The 20,199-nt window shown below is 38.3% G+C and overlaps 1 protein-coding gene across 2 annotated transcripts in view; it reads left to right on the forward strand.

Annotated features, from left to right (window-relative positions):
* The window catches only part of LOC145986576 (uncharacterized), a 44,899-nt gene extending 36,227 nt beyond the window's left edge, over positions 1-8,672 (forward strand). The window contains exons 2-6 of one of the 2 annotated variants that reach the window (XM_083120739.1): positions 1,731-1,933; positions 4,101-4,233; positions 4,941-4,987; positions 6,720-6,827; positions 8,331-8,672. In XM_083120739.1, coding sequence (XP_082976865.1) covers positions 1,731-1,933; positions 4,101-4,233; positions 4,941-4,987; positions 6,720-6,827; positions 8,331-8,570 — 731 coding nt within the window. In that variant the 3' untranslated portion in view covers positions 8,571-8,672. The remainder of the gene's footprint in view (positions 1-1,730; positions 1,934-4,100; positions 4,234-4,940; positions 4,988-6,719; positions 6,828-8,330) is intronic. The other variant, XM_083120740.1, reaches the window with a different exon arrangement.
* Positions 8,673-20,199: the final 11,527 nt, after the last annotated feature.

A 20,199-nucleotide genomic window follows, 5' to 3' on the forward strand; every position in this document is an offset into this window, starting at 1 on the left:
CCCTCTGGCCAAAATACAAAACATGCATCATTGAAACTTTGCATTACACTTGCATTGTCTGTTTTGCCGAGAAAATAAGTTTTTAAAAGCATGGGTTTCACTTGATGTCCATTGAGAGGTGCTACTAAAATGTTCAAAACGTACCTGTTTTGCCTATCTGTGGTCTCATCTAGTATGAAATAGACTGGATGGTCAGCTACTACTTGCCTGATCTGCGAGATTTTAGCTTCATAAAGAGGTTGAAGGTAAGATTTTCTTAAGGTGCTCTCATCTGGAACTGACTTCCCAGTATATTTTTGCAAATATGATTTCATGACAGGATTGTTAAGTTTCGAAAGAGGTATTCCACACGCTATAAATGTCCTTGCTGTCTCACTGAAAAATTCATTTGTATTTCTGGAACTCAAAGATGCAAGCGCCTCACCAATGAATTGCTGTCGCTTCCCACCTTTACCATCTCGTAGTTCTTTATTCCTGACGTGCTTCCCACTTTGTAGATGCTGCACAACCCGAGTGCGTTGGTGTTTGTCATCAACAGCAATAGAAATATCACACACATCACACCTCAGAACAGATCCATCACTCTGAATGCCGTCACCGCTAAACTGTTTAACGATGTCCTGCAGTTTCCCAATATTTACTATATGTTTTGGCATGGTGAACAAGCAAATCCGATGCATCGATCAGTCGATCACAGACTGCAGTTACCTTGGTCGCCGAGACGGGAGAAGGAAACGAAAACAAAACAGCTTTCCTACAACAATTCGTAAACAATACAGCATAGGACAAAAAGAGCACAACTTCTAGCAATTGTAACGCGTCATTGTTGACACTGTTTAAAGTCCATGCGCTTACTACATTAACGTCCAAGAATTGAAGAAAGCCGATTCATTGTTGTACGGTAAACAAGAATCGCATGCCAAGAAGCCGTGTGTCGAATGTGGGTGGGGTTAAACAGCGCGCGAGTTGTATTTAAAAAAATGATAAAGATGCAAAAAGGGCGAAAAGGTGCAAAAGGTTCTGAGATTGTGAAAAAGGTGGAAAAGGTTCTGAGATTGTGAAAAAGGTGCAAAAAGGTGCAACCGAAACACCATGAGTAGAGTTCAATACGTGCTTATTTTGGGGATGAGTCACTTTTTTACCCATTTTCACACAAAAAAAATTAAGGTGCAGCACCTAAAATTCCTAGCTCTGATAATTAGTGAATATAATTCCACAGGCCACGCTACTTAGTATTGATGCTTTTCTGTTCATCTTGCGTCAAACACCTTGAGAATGTTACGGTGTTTCCTTGGTTTTCTTGCACTGCGTTTTCGAAAACCAAATTCCTTTAAGAAAACTCGAAGGAAAAAAATATAACTGATTTGACAGTGCGAATGCAATTTCTTATAGCACAAATGCCAAAACTATCAGGAAATTGCAGACATTTGGTCTGCAGTCCCATCTAGTGTGTGAAATTACGTAATTTTCTTCCCATCCGTATCCCGTCCTATACGTCTCGAATTTAGGAGAATAAAATAAGTCCGAGGTAATTTTTATGAACAAGCGGATAGAACAGGTAGCCTAATCTGGTAATTTTATTGAACCATAAGGGGGGGGTTCGACCCGTTGAACCCCTCCCTTAAATACGCCCATGCCTACTACTACTGTGATATATTTCCTGTTCCATTCACACAATCAGATCCTGTAGTTTGATGCGTTTCACCAGTTCTGGTTCTTTTATGTTGCAGTGACATCGGCAATGACTTCGAATTTGGTCGTCCCTTCAGAGGCCCATCTTCACGGAACGGCAAAGTTAATATGCACATATAGAATACAAAATGACACATTGTACAATTTGCAGTGGTACAAAGGAAATAATGAATTCTTCAGGTACACACCGCGAAATCACCCTTCCATAAAGTATTTCCCTATGGAAGGAATTGATGTCGATGTAAGTATGTTTTACCTTGAGAAATCTAAAGTAAATTGATTGTGTGTCGTATTCAATATGTTAATAGGTGCAAAAGTAATGTGAAACAAGGAGACAAATACACTGGTAACGAACGCCTCACACAACGAACGTGCGTACGGGCCGGAAAATATCTCGCATAACGATCCTCTGGTCCTGCATTACGAACCGCACACGTACGTATATCGTTTCACACATGACTAACCCCTTAACAAGCGCGCTTCATTATCTTACAAGCACTTTGTACGGTACTGTATACACAAGCAAAGACCTTGCTACAATTCATGTAAAAAAAGGAACTATTGTTATAAATATACTAGAAGATAGACGACCAACGCGTCGAAAATCAAAATAACAGTGAACGAATAACGTGCGTATATATGAAACTTGTTTGACGCATAGCATTGTTAACACAGTCAGAAATCTTACACGTGGAAAAAACAGACATCAACTAAGCGTTAGTACAAATCAGTACTTTTTTCTTAAATATAGTATACCTTGGTAAATGCCGTAGAGGACCAAATAGTGCTTTCAAGTGTTATCGTTTTTACCTTACTGAAAAACTCGAAAAGTGTTGAATATATTACAGTTTTTCTCCATGGTTTGCCAAATATAATACCCAGTTTTGTGCATACATCTACATCCAGTGGCGGCGATTAGTGGGGGCGAGGGGGGCAGTTAACCCCCACTTTTCGCCACTTTTGCCCCTGTACTATGCTAAACCTTATGTACAAAGAGAAATATACTGTCTTTGCCCCCCCAGGTTTTGGCACCTTGCCCCCCCTCGCCGCCACTGCTACATCGTATTATAATAGTAACAATGTGAACCAATATTTATGATCCTAGACAAACTTCAATTCTTACCTTCTTCTCTTTAGGTGTTTCGATACATAAAATTCGAATATATTCAAAATGTAGAAAGTTAGTAGTATCAATTTGCTAAGTTCAGAATGTAGACTAAATAAATATGCTATAAAACTAAATATAGGGTGAGGCAGTCAAATGGGAAGATTTAAAAAAAATCACAAAAAATATAGAAAGCAAATATTAGTTAATTTTTTAACATGAATATACTGTACATGATTTGAAATTGCTAGTGTACCTGAAAAATATTCATTTCTTTTAATATGGTGTCAGTAAGATGGCGTCCTTGGTTTTGCACACATTGTCGGAGTCTCAGAGTAAATCCGCCAATTACGTTATGCTGACATATTGGTAACCTTTTTCCTGCCTGTCCTCGATGACTATGACCCAGATGAAGAAACACTCTTCCAGCAAGATGGTGCATCTAGCTATACTGCCAGAGTGTCTATGTGTGCTTCGACTTGCATTTCATGGTCATCTCATCAGCACATTCGGCGATATTTCGTGGCCTGCACGTTCACCCGATTTGACGGCTCCTGACTTTCTCCTTTGGGGTTACCTCAAATCCAAAGTATTCAAGGACAACCCTCCCAAGAACCAGGGATAATTTGAAGGAGCAAATTCGGCAAGAGATCCACAACATTCCGCTGGAGATGCTACGAAGCGTCCTGGGCGGATTTACTCTGAGACTCCGACAATGTGTGCAACACCTAGGACGCCTTATTACTGACACCATATTAAAAAAATGAACATTTTTCAGGTACACTAGTAATTTCAACTCGTGTACAGTACATTCATGTTAAAAAATTAACTAATATTTGCTTTCTCTATTTTTGTGATTTTTTTTAAATCTTCCCGTTTGACTGCCTCACCCTATACAACTCTTCTCAGGGTTGGCAACATTATTGATCATGTTACCACGTTGTGTTTTTTGTGTGTGTCTCTCATGTGGTTACATTTTTCAGAATAGCTCGATATCAGAACCATAAGTTTACAAACACAATGGCAATCTATAATACAAAGGTATATAGTAAAATACTAGTAAAATCGAGATTTATTCTTATGCATAATTAACTGGAGCTATATCTGTTATTTGATGTCATAGTACCAGTTATTGGGATCGACAACAAATATATTGTTATAAACGTATTTAAGTTTTTAAAAATGTATTGTAACAAATTTAAAGTCATGAATTATGTGTATTTAATTTTTATTCAATTATTATGTTTATGAGGACATTAGTTACCACTTTATTAACTATAATCTTCTATTTTTATTGTTGAAGGAAAAATCAAATGGTACCCACATCATTCTCAAGAACTTAACTACAACAAGCTCAGGGATGTACGGGTGTATAGTGTCAACGGAGTACCCCCATTTGGAAACCATATACAAACAGATCTACATGGAAGTTATTGGTAATCCTAAATACGTGACTGAGTGTATTAAAATAGTAATAATAATAATAATAAGCATTATAATAATAATGTGATGACGGTGGTCAGAAAACGTTAGCTATGTGAATTTCTAGAGCAAACAATCTAGCTTTAGCGTGCAATGTTATTTGGACATTATTCATTGTCTGGTGATTATATGTATACTTATTCGTTCTAACGCTATGTTTAGAATGTCTTCAGGTGAACAAATTTATTTTTGCCGATGGTGGGGATCGAACCTAAGACAGACCTGTGATTTTACTACAAATCCGATGAGTTTAACATCTACTCCACGTCATTCTCCGGAATTCTGTACTGTTTTTTACTCCACTTATACTAGTTCTATTTTCTGAGGAGATGTGACCATATTTTCCTCTTCTTATGCTACTACTTCTATTTTCTGAGAAGAGGATGCCATAAAAGCACCAGATAATGTCCAATTAACATAGCATGCTAATAAAGAACCATTGTCACTAACATTCAGAGAATCACTCTAGGTTTGCCTGCAAATTATGTTGTAAAAGACCCGTTTAGGGGAAACATTCTATTCATGATAATGCATGAGTGAACATGATTATAAGCAATAAATAACACTCTATTAAAATTTTCAATTGAGATTTCTTATCCAAACATTGTAAATTTCCATTAGGAGCTCTATCTGTTAAATTATCATTGTTCTCCATTTCTAGATCCATCCACCGGTTCAGGAGAGAAAATAGAAACTAGAACTGGAGATGTAAGTAGTTGCTTAGTTACTTTACCTAATTTACGTAAATGTTAAAATTCGTAGATATAAACTTGTGTACATGACAAAAGAAAAATTATAATAATTGACCTTGGCATCAAGCAAGCTGTCATTTCTTTGTTAACTTTGTCCGTACATTGGCCATCGAAGTTTTAATGATATTTTGCAAATAAGATTGATTTGCAACAAATTGATCTCGGTACAATGAATGTGAGACAAATATGATTTTACTGTTATCTACGAGAAATGTTCTCAGACTGACAAATCGAAGCATATATTTTCGGTTTTTGGTACTGTAAGAAGTTACAAGTGTTCGTCAACTGTTCTTGATTAGAGGAAACAAAGGTTTCTATAATGATGGCAATTGTATTATGACAAATTTAAAGTCATGAATTATGTGTATTTAGCTTTACTGTGCGATTTATTCAGACATACCAGATAGGATTATGGTAAAAGTAGTTACGTTTTTAGTTTGATTTAACAAACTTATTAATACTTGTATTATTTCTATATTTTGTCTGTTATTATTCCCAGACATTAGGCAACAAAGATACAAGATCTACACTTTCTCTTCGATTTCTTGCCGAGAACGAAATCGAAGATTAAATGTTGAAACGAGTTTAGAACTTTGGAGGTATTTGCATCTTGAAGCAAGGCTTAGGACGAGACAGGCTTCCTCAGTACATTTTACAATAATAATAATAAAGTGGTACATGTTCAGTATCACAGACAGAGTACAGGAACTCTTGGAAATCCTATATTTAATCAATGTAGCATGCTTGTTATCTTGATGCATATTAATATAAGTATCGTATGTTAGCTCACATTGTAGAGTACACTAGTAAATGTTTTAATTTGATTTGATTTGATTTGATTTATTTTACTTCGCGTTTTGTGCCTCTTGGCTAATTTGCGAAGATGGGGATGAGTGATGAAATGATCAAATTGATGAATGGACATTCACAAACAACCAAGTCCGACCGGGATTCGAACCCGGGACCCTTGGCGTCGCAGCGCGATGTGCTAACCACTTTTTTTTTCATTAAACAGAATATATTTATCTTGTATAATCAATAAATATGCATTAACATGAACCAATTCTGATAAATTATGTAAGAATCAACATGTGACAATGACCAACAAAATTTCCATTGCAAGGTGATATTTAACTGACCATTATTTCTGACAGGACTTTAAAAAGAAAAAAAAAAATACACACCTCAAAGATAAACATTTTATCACTGTATATGCGTATACAATAAGAGCCCCACATTTTGTGGGAAAATAATGACATGCAGGATTCAATTTATACTATATAAACAACTAATATATCTTAAAATGAAAAAAAGAGTGAAAAGTTTAAAATTAATAACTGAATAACTTGACACCATAAAATGAATTCAGAAAAGTAACAAGCTGCCTGTAAACATGGAAAAATTTCAAGTAATGATGTTGACAATTATACACTTATTTGCATCTTTCTTTTTACAATAAATTATAAAAATATTACACAGTTAAATCTTGACAAAATACCACCACTAAATAACATATACTTGCTTCATCACATTTTGTAAACTTACCATATGTTTAGGTTGGCGAATGCAAGTTAAGCATTTAGTTTCGAGATATTTACAATAAACTGAAGACAAAAAATTATCTATTAATATTTTATAGGCAAGCTTGCAATCTTCAACTGTATGGTACAGTGTACTTTTTTTTTCAGCAAGCCAACATAGGAATCCTTTTTTCGAGGAAAAGTGATGTATATGGACATCAAGAAATGAAACCTGTCCACGCAATTTCAGGTGAAGAAGGACAGACTGAAACTAAGGTATAATGTGATCCAGTCTTTTAAAATTGCAGCAGTCTTACGAAGACCCAAGATAAAACCACTCCTTTTATGGCCTGGAGGAGTGGTTGCTTAGATCAAATACTGTGTTATCATCTTCCTCCTCATCTGCCCCTAGAGGTGTCATTTCTAAATCCTCCCTGTTAGCAACAATGCCATATTTTCTCACTTTAGTCCTTCGACGTCGCAACCTCACAGCCCTAACAACAAAATATGCAACAACTATTACACTCAGTCCAACAAAAACATAGAAGCCCCGCAGCACGGCACCAGAGTTCACTCTAGATAACTTTCCCACAAAGTTATTTAAGGTACTATTCACAGCAGAATTATTTTCAGACTTTACTTCAGCTTCACCGGTTGCATTATATTTTCCTTGTGGATCACCTGATGATGTCTTTTCGTTTCCATTTTGTCTTTGTTGCAACTTGTTCGTTATTGTTGTATTCGATTCATTTCTATGGGGCCGAAAGGACAGTAATAATCTCGCTCCTGGTAATATATTTGGCCCTTGAACAAGTGATTCCCCATGAAATGCTTCTACTGCAAGACAAGTCACAAGTACTACTTGTACTAAATAAATTAGCACGGATACATGAAAACTTTTTAACATACTGCTCAATTAGAGACAGCAGAACTTGTCCAGTAGTACAAGAATTATTCAGCTGGATACCACTATCATGTACATTGCTTCATGTGTTCTTCTAAGATAAGTAAAGATACATATGCAACTAATCACTGCAAGTTAACGCATCGTTTTCACAACGTGTATGTATATCTTAAATGTAAAACATATCAAAACACTAAACGCGAGTTTACAGTCATTGAATCACCGTGCGACTTACGTACACATCATACTCGACCACAGGGTCGGGCAGTAAATGTTTTAAATTTGTCTGTGTGTACATTTCATAAAATGTGCAAACTCAATCAGTGAAGATAACATTCGGCTTTCTTTCAGTTTCTCTTAAATACATTGATATTGCACATGTAATGATTTTAAATAAGTAAGTAAATCACACTACACATGGCTGCTTAATCAAACATATTAATAGCTTATAGATAGCGAGAAGCTATAAGTCCATAAACGAACAGAAGATAAAGTCTAAATGATAATAATTCTAGTGCAGTATTGCACTACAATGTACATGATGAAATTAATCTTTTAAATTAAGAATGGCACTGCATTTTAAGTTATCATCACACAATAAGCATATTTTCTCATCATTTTGCACTAGCACATAATAATTATTAGATACCAACAGTTTGATCAACGTTTCGATCAAATATGTTCCTTGTCGCTGTTATTTTTCAAGTAAATGATATTGGATTTATTAGTAACTATTATTTCTTTTATACTATTAATTATTTGTGTTTTAGTTGGGGTTGCTTTCTTTTACTCAGAACTGAAACCACGAAAATGTCCGATTCGACGAATTTGTACTTTGTGGTGTAACTAACCAGCATTGATTACTTTATTTCAAGAATGATACAAGTTCGTCTGAAGAAGAAACGGAAGGCGGGACGTCGAAGTCTTCTCAGAGACCTTCTCCCTGCGCATGTGGAACTTCCCAGCGCTCCAGCTTGCTGGAACTGGAGAAGAGGGAAGCTGAGAGGAGGCTGGAAGTGTTGGACGAGGAACACGATCTGGAAATGCAAATTAAAAGAGCGAAACTGGCCTACTACAATAAGAAGAGTGAAATGTTGAGCAGAGGCCTGCATTGAATCAAGTGCTATTTTGGTCATACCTTCTTTCCTTAATTAAGCATGTAAAGTACCATTAAGAGTTTTATTCTCGACAATAAATACCTTACAACTAGGATCAAATTGTCTCCTAATATTGTAAATGTCGTGAAGGGTTTGGTTTGGTTTGCTAGATATAGTACCATTCGAAATAAATTATTCTTTTTTCAGCCTGGATGCTTTCTGACACATAATGAACTTGGGCATGGGTGGAGGTTTTATTTATTTGGTGAGGCGCCGAACAGAACCAAGTTAAGCGTATGGGGGGGGAGTAGTGTCTTGGTTCCCATCAGGGCCGGATTAAGACGAAATTGAGCCTCATGCTGCAGCGCAAATAGGGCCTGATGCACTTACATGCTGTGATTAATATATATATATATATATATATATATATATATATATATATATATATATATATATATATATATATATGTATATATATATATGTGTGTGTGTGTGTGTGTGTGTGTGTGTGTGTGTGTGTATGTATGTATGTATATAGTTTTACTATTTTAATGTTTTTCTTGTTTTTTTATGTTTTTATTATTATTATTATTATTGTGATTATGATAATGTGCCATGAAATGATTATGAGAGGTGCGCTAGTGCTGCTTACCTATATTGCTGTATTTCGAGCCTTAGCAAGCGTGTCGTGTCAGTGAAGTCAAGGCTGCGCAGCAGCTCATGCTCAATGCTTAGCCTTTCCTGCCCCATTGAAGACCGCAGCTCTCCTTTGACTATTCCCAACTTTGAGAAGCTCCGTTCGCCGGAGGCATTGGACACCATCATCCACAGATAGATGCGCAACGCAATCTCGAAGTTTGGAAATGTCGGAGAAAGATTCAACGATGACAGAAGCCTGCACATGGTAAGCTCAGCTGATTCGTTCACAGTCACCGGTTTCTGAGTGCGCATAAATGTAGCAAATTGTACCAGCTCAGCCACCGAGATTCTTTGCTTTTTCCTCGATCTGCTCAACGCTCAATGACGTTAGCTCCGAGATAAATCCGAATGTTTTACAAATATCGTCTTATGCCAAGTTCGTTCATCCTGCGTGAAAATCCCGCGCTCTGGTTTCTCGTATCTGCCTTCTGCTCCTTATCTGCCGAAAACTCATCCAGGACTTCCTGAATGCTCTTCCACCCAGGCCGCCGTTAGGGAACGCGAGGCCCTTGTATTATGTAATGTTAAAATATCGATAACATCCGTTTCTTGTAAAATTATTCTCTAACGCTTGTGTGCGTTTCTTTAACGAGTTTATAGGATGCTCGTGCTTCCAATTAAGTAACTAATTTGATATAGCCTGCATGCTTAAATATATCCAAAATTACTGAAATCATAAACAAAGTGGCCACGACATAAAGATAGTGTTACAAATATTTGTATCAAAAATATTTAACATATAGGCTATTGTTTGCTTACTTATAGATTGAAATGTGATATGAAAATATTATTTTATGGAAGCAATGCAAATTCACTACAGTGTCAACATTCAATGGAAAGTAAAGAAAACAATTATGTTGTTGGATATGATTAAATATTGCTACTTTTTAGTTAAAGTAACAATATGATATTAAACATTCCTGTTTTTGCAATTAAATATAATGAACGTCAGATTGATTGATTTGTTGTTGTAAGTCCACTTTATGCCCAGAGAGGCTAATCGGTACTGAACCTGCAGTTTAAAGTGGAATCTGAACGACTGTGCCATGTGCCTCCACCTGGTAAGGACGTACTGATGTATGAAATGAATGAAAACTAAATGAAAATGTAATAGTGTTTACAGTATGATTTTGTAGGACACCTGTACTTCAGACTAAGGAAGAAAAATTGAAATATATATATAGTACGTCCCGCGAATATTTTATGCCCCAGGCCCCGTAATGTAAGATCATGTTCTGCCAAATACTTGATGACATATAGGCCTAGTATTCGTTTCAAGGCCTCACGCTTATGCTGCTTTTCCTGTGAAATTCACAGTCCCTGTTGCTCATCAATAGTTATGTTTTTCTGCAGTCTAAATTCACATTCGGTTCATTTTTTAAGGCATTGAATTTGACTTTCTGATGATGCACACCGTCGATTTTTTTGTATACAACTAACTTTCAAGGTGAAAATTTTACTACCTGTGTCTAAGCGTCCGAGATTGGGGCTCCAAATTTCATTCTAAGATTTATTTTAAGGTTAATATATAAAAAAAAAAAAAAAATGTTCAGCTTTCGGAAAATTCTCGTCTGTTTTCATCTGGGCCTATTTCAGGAATGGGCCTAATGCTCCAGCATCAATAGCACCCACCTTAATCCGGCCCTGGTTCCCATGACCATAGAATGCACAAAATCCAATAATGATATTTTGAATGTTTTTCCACTATTAGAATTTAAAGAAGCTTCTAAAGAGATCTACAATTTTTTAACACTCAATTTCAATTTATCCTATTTCTATTTGTGACTAATATTGTACCAATTATTGAAATAGAGAAGAATTTAAGAAATGTTTTATATAATTTTAAATTTATATTTTATCACAACTTTGATGTAGTCTGTACTTATGAAAACCTTGCAACACGAAATGCCCTGTATATCAAGCGGAATATATGCAGGGTGAGTATGTAACTTTACAAGGGGCTAATTGTTTGAAACAGCAGCACAAACTACACACTACATACTTCGTAAAATCGCACAAGGCCACCCACACGAGAGGTCGTATTTTAAACTTATGTGATGCTCCTGTGGGAGAGGGATCTTTCCAGAAGGGTGAAATGGTGAAGAGGGTAGAGTGACATCTCGTTAAATAGGTTTGTTAATTTAAAACTACTTTTGTATAAAAAGTTTCTTCTTTTTTTGTCAACTGTCGCCGAATATAAGCATGCAAAGAAATCGATTTTGGTCACCCGTTCGCAGTGACGTGCCCAGGAATTTCTAAAGGAGGTGGTTACGTACGTACATTTCTTATCGTAATCAGTCCTAATTTTGCCATCTTTTTGACCACTCTTCCTTGGACACGCAACTACAGGGCGGAGCATTTTCGACTACACAGTTTGAGGTTGGCAACACTGCAAAACAAATGCATTGGGAGGGCGGTTTCCTCCTGCCTCGTGTAGCCTGGGATTTTAGATTTCAGTAGCCAGGGGGTGCTATTCCGGTTTCCCGCGCTACGGCGGCACGTGAAGGTCTTCTGCTAGAGTGACGTCAAAAAGGGGATCCCTCAGCTGCGGGCCGCTTAATAACATGTAAAATCATACAAGTTTATCGCCTCATGGAGGCGATTATAACTCTTGGGAAGCAATGTTTATAACATGTAGTTCTTCTTCACTGCTTTCCCGTACCTTCTCAAGTTAACTGAGGATGGCAAACGAACAAATTCATGCTGAATTCAGCAAAAAGGGAATCAATGTATTTGGTTCTTTAACACTATTTGTCTACACTTCTACACGCAGCAATAAAGTTGGTTGGTTGGTTGATTGGTTGATTTGGTGTTTTAAGTCCACTTTATGCACAGTAAGGCTAATCGGGACTGGACCTACATGTTAAAGTGGAATCCGAACCACCATGTGCCTTCACCGGGTATCGACCCCGGGACCCCTTGATTACGAGACATAGCAATGAAGTTAAATGATTATTAGATGAGAGGCTCGTCTTGAGACGAGCACAATAGAGAACACCCGAAAAATCGAAAAGTGAAACAATTTGAAATGCCTGTGTGTGCTTGAGGGGGGGTGGGAGTAGAGTCTCGTGCGCATATTTTCATGCAAATAGTTTACTAACTTAATTAATTATAGTGTGGACATAACTGCAACAGGATCGAGAGAGTAAGATTGAACGGAAAGGATTAAGTAACTCCCTCTACATGTATATAACGGGTCTCCATGACAGCATAACGCTTTAGGAAGCCAGAGGCCCCAGTTTGAATCATAGTAAGGCATATAGCAATGTTTGTCTCATTCTCCACTCATTAGTTCATCATTCATCCTCATAGTAGCGATCAACCCAGTAGAAATTCCTATTTAAATGAACGACAGATACATACATATTGATTTATTATTATTTCGTTTTTCTGCTACTTCTGGCTAATCGCGAAGATAAGGATGAATCGTGATAAGATGAGGCGGATGAAGGGACAATCATAAACATGTAAGGACAACACAATACGAGCCCCACCAAGGATTATAATGGCCACGAGTCCAGACGCCAGAGCCTCGCTAGTCACTAGTATGTAAAATGCAGTGGTATGAGTCCTGTCGAGTTGCATCCACGGGAAGCTCCAAAATTTCGGTGTTGTGTGCGTGTGAATAAAACTATTATTATTATGAAGTTACAGTTACGCAATAATAAACGTCTAAGCCGTATGAATGAGAATATTGCCATCAGTTTCAATAATACGAATGTCTATAACAGTATCCTCCTTACATTTAATTTTTATTTAACACGTAGTTTGTTTTTTTTTATACAGAAGAAACATGCATTAAATTATGTCAATATATTGTACATATATTCAGGTAGTGTTGTATTTTAAAAATTTCCAGCAGTAGAATTTCAGCAACTTCTTTGCAGGGGCGACTTATTGTTGACAAGAATTAATTGAAGTTACTGCTGCATAACATAATAAGTACGAGTATATTGCAAAATCATAGACAAAATGCAGTGGGTGGAGGATGTCTATGCAATTTATCCTAGTGGGGGAATTTTCTTTAAGAGGATTTTCTTAACTAGAGAGATAGCATTCCAAAACCTTTCCCTCCTTGAGCACTGCTGCCTCTCATGTGAAAAAATCTTGCGGTCGTCCTTGTCAAATTGCGTCATTACGAGACAAATATTTTTTTCTTATTTTTGGGTTGCTTTCCTGTAACTTTTACCTAATTGGAAGGCGAGGATGAGTAACGAATAGATGAAATTGATGGACACCCGCAAAGGGACACAATGTCCAGGCGGGACTCGAGCCTTAAACCTCCGCTGGGTAGCGAGATCGTTACTGAACCAATTAACGTTCTCATCTATTTCAATTTTGAGGGCCTCCCGGATGGCGTAGTGGTGGCGTCATCGCCTTATAATCGAGGGATCCCGGGTTCGGTACCCGGTGGAGGCACGTAGTGGTTCGGATCCCACTTTAAACTGTAGGTACAATTAGCCTCAATGTACATAAACTGGACTTAAAACGCCAATTCAATCCATCTGTTTTATTATTTCACGTCGCTTTTTGACATATAGAGCAAACTAGGGCAATGCAATGAAAATGAAAGATGAAATAGATAAGACACACAACGATACACACCCATGCCTCAACCAAGGTTCGCTTCTGAGTTCATAGAGCGTTACGCTGGCGATTCCTCCAGGTAAGGGATATTCGATAGACGATTTGACGTACACCGAGGGGGTTCATAAGTGCAGTTGGGAACATTCAAATGGAAAGTAATTTCTTCCAGTTTCCGAAAGCGACATGGCTTTCATTGTTCGGTATAAGCCAACTTCGAGGCACAGATTTCTCCCAGATGTCAGAAAAATCTGCAGGTCCAGTAGTAGCGATCAGGTATTCCTTTACAGAAGTGCTTGTGCTGTTTGTCTTGAATATTAAAACGAGTAATTTTAGGTCGTATTACGTTTATTCGGTGTCTGTACCATGAATAAACGTGCCAAAGGTAAACATTCTTGTGCTGTTGCAGAGTGTACCAATTGGGGCTTTAAGGAATCTGGCACCACATCTATTTCTATTTTGAGGGCCTCCCCGATGGCGTAGTGGTGGCGTCATCGCCTTATAATCGAGGGATTCCGGTTCGGTACCCGGTGGAGGCACGTAGTGGTTCGGATATGGAAAAAGTTATTCAATTTGAGATTGTGTTTGCATCCTTCCATGGGTCAACTGTTTCCAAGCAACATAAAGTTATGGACACTCTAAAGACAGTACTTCAGTCAAAATTTCCTGAAGTTAACGAAAATATTATTTCCCTGTATGTCAGAACAAGAACTTTTATTGGAATTCGACATTTGAATAAACTAATGAAACTCAAGTCCATGCAAGCAAGTGCAGCGAGAAAAAGACGACAGTAGGTAGCATCGTCTTCAAAATCATAAGTCTCCAGGAAGGGTAAGTTGTAATGAATTTTTATTCTTACTGATATTTATTTCCGCCTCGGCCTCCACCGTATAGGGGCTATCCACCGGAAGGAAGTGCCTTCGCGCGGACGCCATACTTGTAGCACAACAACTTCCGGTTCGTAGGCTCACAACATGCCGCTAAAGGGAGCTGAGATTGTGTCATGTATGAAAGGAACGAATGGGTGTGTACAAGGAGGATGGAAACTATGATCAGGGCTAAATAATCTTTCATGGATCTCTCTTCATCCATTTCCTGGAGATCTAGGCGCCAAAATTATTGCATTGAAGCTGTCAGGCGTGAAAATTGGAAGACCATTAGCAGGAGTGGACTGCGCAGTAATGACAACGGAACGAAAAAAAAACACATTCCGATCCAGACTTCGGAAAAAATGATAGTTTAAAAGTAGTTTATTCCCTGCATTTTTTTGTACTAAATGTCCGAAATTTATTGAAATTAGCAGTTTTTATTCCAGAATGCAAAATAAATCATCACCCGAGGGTGAAATTGTGTGTATAATTATTATTTTTTTTTTTAGTATCGGGTAATGTTGAATATTTTCTGCTCCTATAATCTCCCAATTTAGTCGGGAAATAACATTATTTTTCCCGTTTTGAACGTCAGGACTTTAAAAATACCCCGTCCTGTTTCCTTCCCAACCAAAAATTTTGCGTCCCGCACCACTTGCACTTCATTAAAAGTGAAGAGAAATCATTCAAATCTCGATTTTCTCTCTGTTTTAGTGATATGAGCAAAAATATTACTTTTCCTTTCAAAAGATGCTCGGTCATGACCAGATAGGTTACACGTTAAGTTCTTGAAGTACACACGAACTGTCTTAAATTTTTGTGTAACCAGATTATTTTTGTGTGTGTGTAACCAGAGGAAATATTTTTTTGTGTAGCCAGAAAATTAATTGCGGGTACTATTATTAATTTTCGTCTTTTGCAATGGAAATCTTTTCAACATTGATAGATAGAGTGCCTCCCCGATGGCGCTGTGGTAGCCTCGTCGCCTTGTAATCAAGGGGTTCCGGGTTCGATTCCCGGTGGAGGCATATTGTGGTTCGGATCCCAATTTAAACTGTAGGTCCAGTCCCGATTAGCCTTACTGTGCACAAAGTGGACTTAAAACACCAACTCAATCAATCAAATCAACATTGATGGAGAAGAGGTCCTAGGTTTGAACACCATGGTGAGGCAATGGTGTGTCATTGTGTTTGTCCCATCATTAATTTTTCCAGTTTATTATTCATCTTCATCGTCATGTTTAACACAAATAGCAGAAAATTGACTTAAAAAAACAATGAGCGTTTTGTATTTCTGCGTTCAAACGAGAACGAAACCAGCAAGTGTGCATTATCGCATCCCTCTGACTCGTCCTGACTGAAGAAAGAAGAGAAGAAGCTCCTTTTTCCGTTTTTTATATGTCCGTACATCTCGCACTTTTTCACTTAAAACATAAATGTATGCATTTAAGCGCTCTCGCTCTGTAGGAAAAAATACTTTCTATTTAATATGTAGGCTACAAATATCGCCAATGAAACGACGATCAGCAAATGGATCTCATCTTGGAATAATGCCGTATTACTTCCTAGTTGCTCATCCAATTGATATGCAAAGGCCTCTACTTTGCCCTGATATCTCTTATTCTCCTCCTCGTCAAGTGCTTTTATATGATCCATTTCATCCGGTATACAAAACGAGAAGAAATGCCACAAGTACACGCTTGAATTACCCGGCCGCCGTGAACCGGAAGTTGTTGTGCTACAGTTCGACAATCGATTGTGCCGTTCGATATGTTTTTGTTTACTCGTGGATAGCCCCTATAGTGATTAACAAATCACATTGCTAAACCAAGACAGAGGCCAGGCCTATTGTTCATGTATTTGTTATTTGACGTCGCTTTTTTACCACTTTTGGTTAATCGCGGCGATGAGTGTTGATCACATAAAATTGATGAAAGGGCAGGCACAAAGAACATCAATGCCCACGACGTGACTCCAAGTCGGGAACTTCAGTGATGGGATTCAAAGTCGAACACGCGGTTGACCAGATTCGCCATCGAGCTGGCACGAGTTTTCTTGAATTTATTAAGGGATTACGCTTTCCCACGACATTGCATTTTATCCATTTATTATTTATTTATTAAGTTCTAAAAAACATATTTTGATGTTACGGTTTTTTAAACACAAATCAGTTTAGGTAGAATATTTCTGCAATTTTACCATAGTGTAAACTTTAATGTAAGCGAAAGCATGTGTGCATCACTAGTTAAAGATTTTCACATCTACAAAAAAAAAAAAAAAAAAAAAAAATCAAAACCCATTTCCACCTCACTCAAGAATTATGTTAATTCAATTCAAATTGTACGCGGGTTCAGTGCCATGAATCTAACCTTTACTGAACAGAATGAGATTGGTTCAAAGAATGTATCGCCGAAAATCAATTTCGCTGATATCCCGTTGTCGCTGTTCTATTTTCATTAGATACGAGCTCCAATTACCATTTTAATCCTTCGTTTTAAAAGTTATTCAAACACAAAAATAGTTATTGTGGGTCATTTTAAAGTTGTTTTTTTTACTTCATGACTGTCTTCATTTGATTTTTTGATTTTCTAAGAATTTCGGCGGGCTGCAGCCCCTTAAGCCCCCTTGCGTACGCCAGTGCTTGCTACACTCATCTAGCCTACGCTCCCATCAAATTTATCATTTCATCATTCATTTTTATTGTTGCGGTTACCCTAAAAACGTAGAAAAGCGACGTCATATAACAACAGCGACATCCTATGTATACTAGATATATAAATTATAATGAACAAATTATTAATAACAAACATCTGTGAAAATTAGAAGGTATGAAGGATAATAAGTATTGGTGTGGTAGCGAAATATTTAATACGTAAAATTGTATTTATTTACCCATACGCAACTTCAGATTTCAATGTAGGGACGATATAAGAGGATAGTCGTGATTACTTTTTGTTTGATTTGTATAACGCCATTTATTGTAATTGCGTGCTGTAAACTTCTTCATATTATTGCCTAGTTCTCATTCCTTGCGTTTTGCTTATTATTCTGCCTCAAATGGTTAATAGAACCAAGATATAGACAATTAAAAATGAAAATATTTCCCGTAAGCTTCCATTGCTACGCGAGCCTCGCCACTTGACAGATCCCCTCGGTCACGTCAGAGCTCGTTGCGGCTTCTGGCCAATGGGAGAGCTCCGTGTCTCGGAATGCTCTTCCTAATATACTTCTATATTCCTTGTTCAGTAGCAATGGAGCGTTGAACTCGACAGAACGTATGTTTTGTGTGGAGTAGTAAGTGTTGACGAAGTCAATTGTAGCGGTGCAGCGTGCATTCCGCAGGGAGAATGGTGATCAACAATGCCGTGGACGAGTTCCTAACAGGAAAACAATCAATGAATGGTGGAAACAATGGCGTGAAGTTGGAAGTGTTCAAAATAAACCGCATGGGCAGAGGCCAGCATAATGTGCATTTTACCTACCCACTGCCCGCTTGCCGCGAGGACAGGTATACCTGCTCGCCTGCCCACGGCAACGAGTCGACTTGCGTCTTTACCCGGGTTCTTCGTCTTCCAGGCGCTCTGCGCTTACAAGGTAACTGGGCATTCAACAAGACCCGGGCGCCTGCAAAACCTGCTGGAAGGAAACAGCCCTCCGGCAGCGTGTCGCTCCAGGTGTTTCATCACCACGTGGACAGCTTCAGCCAGTGTTGCCTACTTACGTAGGTCGTAAATCCTACGAGGTCCTAGGAGGAGCTCTCTCCTCCAAGGAGAATTTATATACTTAGCGATTTCAGTTCAGCGTAAGCAGTTTTTATCTTATTGCCAGGAAATGCACGCAGTATTACAGCTTCATTTATTTAAATGAATGATCGAGCAAACAAAAATCTCCTCACTGAAAACTAATTGCTTTTCATTGCATGGTGCCTTAACCAGGCACGAAGTGGCGCAACCAGAGGGGTAGGGTGCATTGCTCACAACCTTGGACGGAAATTAAGTCTAGCGGAGAGGCAAGGGTGGGGGTCAAACATTAAAGTACAAGAAAAAACAGACTAGCAGAATTTAAGAGTAGCAGGGCTAAAGGGTACTCAAGATGGAATTAATTTTCATATTTTTCTTGCATTTTCCTTCCAGACGGCCAAGGGCACCTGCAGAGGGGGAATGGAGGGGTAATTGCAACCCCTTGATTTCAAATTTTATGAAAGTAGAAATATATTATAAAATATTATCCAGTCTCATCAAGTTCAATGCCGTAGCAAAGGGGTAGCGGGAGTCGGCCCTGAGCGCCGAACGATCTAAGTGAGAAAAGTTTTAAAACAGAGAATGCTATGGCTGGCCGTGATATTATTTGCTATTAATGTTGGTTTGTTACGAGTTGGATGAATTGATTATGTAATACGTCGCTCCATGTGAAAAGAAAATATTGTAGATGGAAATTTTACATGCCATATGTCTGTACATTCGGAATGCATTTATCATGCACTTTCTTTCTTTCAAAAACAGTTTGTGTGCTTGTTTTCCATTATTAGCTAATGTGAAATTGACGTGTTGAAAAAAAATATTTCTAATCCTCTGTTTCAACACAAATGCGCGTGAGAACCGACTTCTACCCCCTTTTTGCGTGATTTATGAGGATTATAATGCCTTTCATGCTACTTTATTACTATTATTGTGATTGTTCTTGTTGGCACGTTTATCCAAGTACTTGGCCCTACCCCCCAAACGAGGGTAACGGCAATGGCCCTGGCTGGCTACGGCCCTGGTGTTCGCAGTAGAACAGTGTGTTGTTCGACTCGCGACCTCAGCGTCGAACGTGACATGTTTCAGTCCTGTCCTATATCACTATATATACGTATATTGGTTGTTTACGACATATACTTATGGATCCTGTGCCACGGAAAACCTATTTCAATGTGTGTGGGGGGGGGGGGTAGCAACATTCGTAAATCTCATTTCATTGGTGATGTGGCTTACGAAGCTTCGAGTTCCCTTTTTTAAGTAGTGAAAATCTATTGCAGTTGGCAACACTGCAGAACGGTGTGGGCCAGGTGCAGTTTCTACTCGAAGCAACTACGTCATGCAGAGGGAGGGGTCTGCAGTTGATGGAAAGAACGAACTGAGACCTACTAGGTATCGTAAGACTGCGGGTACCCGGCGGGTCTACAATGCCTGCCAGGAACGATCTGTGCAGGTGGGCATACAAGCTGCTCAAGCGAGGGTGTTGCGCAGGTTGCATGGCATTTCAGGAGCGATGTCTCGCGAACGGGTCTGCTCCAGGTCTTGTGCAGGCCTTTACGCATGGGAGAAAAAGAACAGTCAGAGCACCAGAGAACATGGGTCATGCGTAGCTTTCAAGACCGTCTTGCACAATGTGTTGCCTACCAGGGACGTCATTTGAAATGTGTTATTTTCAAGAAATAATTGTGTGCACATTGTTCATGTATACATTTTCTGTAATCCAAAAGTGCAAAGTTTGTTCTAGAAATGAAAAATAAAA

The sequence above is a fragment of the Lepisma saccharinum genome, chromosome 4, assembly GCF_977018435.1.
Source record: "Lepisma saccharinum chromosome 4, izLepSacc3.1, whole genome shotgun sequence".
Classification (NCBI taxonomy): Eukaryota; Metazoa; Arthropoda; class Insecta; order Zygentoma; family Lepismatidae; genus Lepisma; species Lepisma saccharinum.